The 3,388-nt window shown below is 35.4% G+C and overlaps 1 protein-coding gene across 1 annotated transcript in view; it reads left to right on the top strand.

The window, feature by feature from the left end:
* LOC110449483 overlaps positions 1-747 on the top strand; it is an 8,386-nt gene extending 7,639 nt beyond the window's left edge. The window contains exon 3 of the mRNA XM_021496369.1: positions 562-747. Within this exon, the coding sequence (XP_021352044.1) occupies positions 562-747 (186 nt within the window). The remainder of the gene's footprint in view (positions 1-561) is intronic.
* Positions 748-3,388: the final 2,641 nt, after the last annotated feature.

The following is a 3,388-nucleotide window of genomic DNA, read 5'->3' as shown; positions in this document are numbered from 1 at the left end:
ACAGTAATGTGTCTGTTATACACAGATGTCCGTTATATAAGGTACATGTAACTGTTACAGTAATGTGTCTGTTAAAAACTGTGTCCGATAAATAATGTACATGTAACTGTTATAGTAATGTGTCTGTTAAAAACTGTGTCCGATATATAATGTACATGTAACCTTTATAGTAATGTGTCTGTTTTAGACAGGTCTCCGTTATATAATGTACATGTAACTGTTACAGTAATGTGTCTGTTAAAAACTGTGTCCGTTATATAATGTACATGTAACCTTCATAATAATGTGTCTGTTATAGACAGGTCTCCGTTATATAATGTACATGTAACCTTTATAGTAATGTGTCTGTTAAAAACTGTGTCCGTTATATAATGTACATGTAACCTTCATAATAATGTGTCTGTTATATACATGTGTCCGTTATATATATGTAACCGTTATAACGTCAAACTTCGTTAAAACTATATCATTTATGCATTCACGTAGAGATGGTGCGTTGAAAGCGATTGATACATTAAGAATATATTCTGATAGTTTATATCCATTGTCTTATCATTTCAGGGGGATTTAGACGACATGATCCGCGTTTGGAATGCACACAATATTCGTCCAACAAAGAACCAGAACAGTCCTCATGGTCGTCCCATCGTCATGTACATGCTACCTTCCTCTTACGACACTCGCAGTCCATCGTCATGTACATGCTACCTTCCTCTTACGACACTCGCAGTTACCTGCATGACATAGAAGAACATGTAATTGAAACATGCAAAGAGGAGTGTGTTTTCCGAGAAGAACGGGCCTGTGACGAAGACATCCACGAACTCTCCCTCATATATATGGATGAGAATAACTGGGATAAACCAACAACAATTGACGAAGCCATTCTTCTTTATTGAAGATTAAGGAATGCTCTCCGACTTGCGCTGTAGAACACTGAATACATTGCGAAGTACACAATCAAGTGACCAATGACAATTGAATTTTGTACGTAGTCCGTCCATACAATTTTGATATAGGTTAATTTGACTGAAAATTCAACAATTATCTTCTTGAAACCGTGACATGCTAGAATCTAAACCTCTTTATGGATGGGAATGCCTTCTTTAAGGTTCTTTGTAATATCCAGGGATGGTAAGTTCCTAGGTTGCTTCGTCGTCCGTTCACCTTCACGGATGGGGTCAAGTTTATTGTAGTTTATACAGGGAATAGCATTTTGGTTATATTTTGTTAAAAGAGCTATGGCGGGTTGCTATGCCTATTTCCCCCAAGCTGAGACCGCTGTGCCACCGTGTACTGTTATGACGCGTCGACGTCCTCAGGTATTTTTTATACAGGTAGCTCTATCGGAATCATGCAGTGTCTAAGCATAGATTAATGTAAACAGACGATTTCAAGGCTACGGCTATCGATACATGCGTTTCACGATACAGACTCAACAAAATGCTTATTTCACGTTATTTCTATGAATTTAAAACAAACGTACAATCATTACCAACAAGTTTTAAGTTTTGAAAGGATTCATGCCGTTACCTGCTTTCTTACAAAACACACATATTGATTCAATAGCATGTCTTACACGTGTATTGCCATCCTTACTTTATGCTGCCGTCTTCCTGCATTTTAAACAAATGTGACTTTCCTCAACGTTGAATTTCTCCGTTTTTATGGTAATATATTTGTGATTTACAACACTTTATATTTCTGGCTTGACATTTTATTATTCTGACGCATCAATCCCACATTTTTTTGGTATTTCATCATCATTTGTTTGTGTTTACATAATAGATAAAATTACTAGGGCCAATTGGAGGATAAAACAATTCATAAATATTTGTTATCTACTAAGCGTAGCTGTACTGTACGTGTACAGTGATTTCTTGACATGATTCCATAGAAGCTAAATCAATAGGTATGTTAAAAAATATATAAATAAAATGTACCATTGATTTGAAAAATATTTCATTACTTAATTAATTAAGGAAAAAGATCACCTGCCCAAATATTTACAAAAAACAAAAACAAAAAAACCCTGAACGTGGGTTCGAACTTGCACCGTTCTCTTCGTCTAGTCTGGTCACAAGTTAACTGTGTTACACATTCGGCTACATCAGACATAGATGAAGATGGGAATACAAACTGTTTTAACCAAAGAAACAGCTGTCGCAGTTTCATTATTTTGGAGCCATTTCCCAAAGGAGGACCACTTTTCCGGAATACGATTTGTTTTTGTATATTACAACACGGAATAAAAAAGCTTATTCAAAAGTTGGTCCTCGGATGGGAAAGTGTTGAAAGAATTTTTTGAAGTCTGGGAAACCCCATCACTTTCATAGATAAAGTGAATATGGCTATATTTGCAGTTTCGTATTAACAATACCTAATATATCAGCAGTTCAAAAATTCATGTCAATTTGTTTTATATCTATCCTATGCATTTTCGCTGCTAGAAAGTATTTACTCGTTAATATTTGTTTCCGTTTTCATAAATGCCAACTTAGGGAAATATGAGCAGTTTTCCGCCATAGCTCTTTCTGTAGGAAATAAATCAATCTTTGTTGGAATTATTATTATGGAATGGGGGTTGTGTATAAGTTAATACCCTTACCTACACATAGGGCTTGTTGGCTTTGGTTTAGATTTCAATTTCAAATCCAGGTGACCGTTAAGGCCCATGGGTCTCTTGGTATGCATGTAACATGCATTTTTCTTGTGATTTAAATGAGCATAGGTCTGGTTTGCAGCATATATATCTATCATAACATAAACTATACATTGGCTAAACATCAAAACGATGGACAAAGGTCGTGTCCATGATCTACATATGTACTCATGGGAATTCACCTGTTTTATAATTACTGTGTTCATTGATATTGCTTCTCCTGCAAGAAGCCAACTAACATATGTTACCCAAGGTTGATTGTAAATTTCATTACTACAACCTTCATACTGGTTCAAGGTCAAATATATGTCATTAAAGTAGAAAAGAAACAGCTTCCAAACGCTAGTTGTTATTCTTTTATCAAAACATTATACACTCATTTCTCTTACCAATAATAAACAGGATTTCATAATGCTGCTACCTACATTTAACTAGAAATTTGTTTTGTGAACACGATCATATGTCTCCTCTTCTCCCCTACAGAAATACATGTACATGCGTGTCTGTAAACCACTGGAAAAATTCGCCACAGCACCACGACATAAGTATAAGCTGATCACTTTGGGCAGGTGAGCTAATAATTATAGAATTCAAATTTTGCTCGCCACAAATATTTTTTAGACTGAAGCATTGACCTACACATGTGTTTTTCCGTGGCCCCACAATACCAAATGTAGTTGTTCTCGAGTGATAATTCATTATTGAAAAAAACTCAAAAACTTGTTT

This window comes from Mizuhopecten yessoensis, unplaced genomic scaffold, assembly GCF_002113885.1.
Source record: "Mizuhopecten yessoensis strain PY_sf001 unplaced genomic scaffold, ASM211388v2 scaffold4627, whole genome shotgun sequence".
Lineage (NCBI taxonomy): Eukaryota > Metazoa > Mollusca > Bivalvia > Pectinida > Pectinidae > Mizuhopecten > Mizuhopecten yessoensis.
The sequence above is the reverse complement of the archived record's forward strand: the minus strand, read 5'-3'. Positions and strand labels throughout refer to the sequence as shown.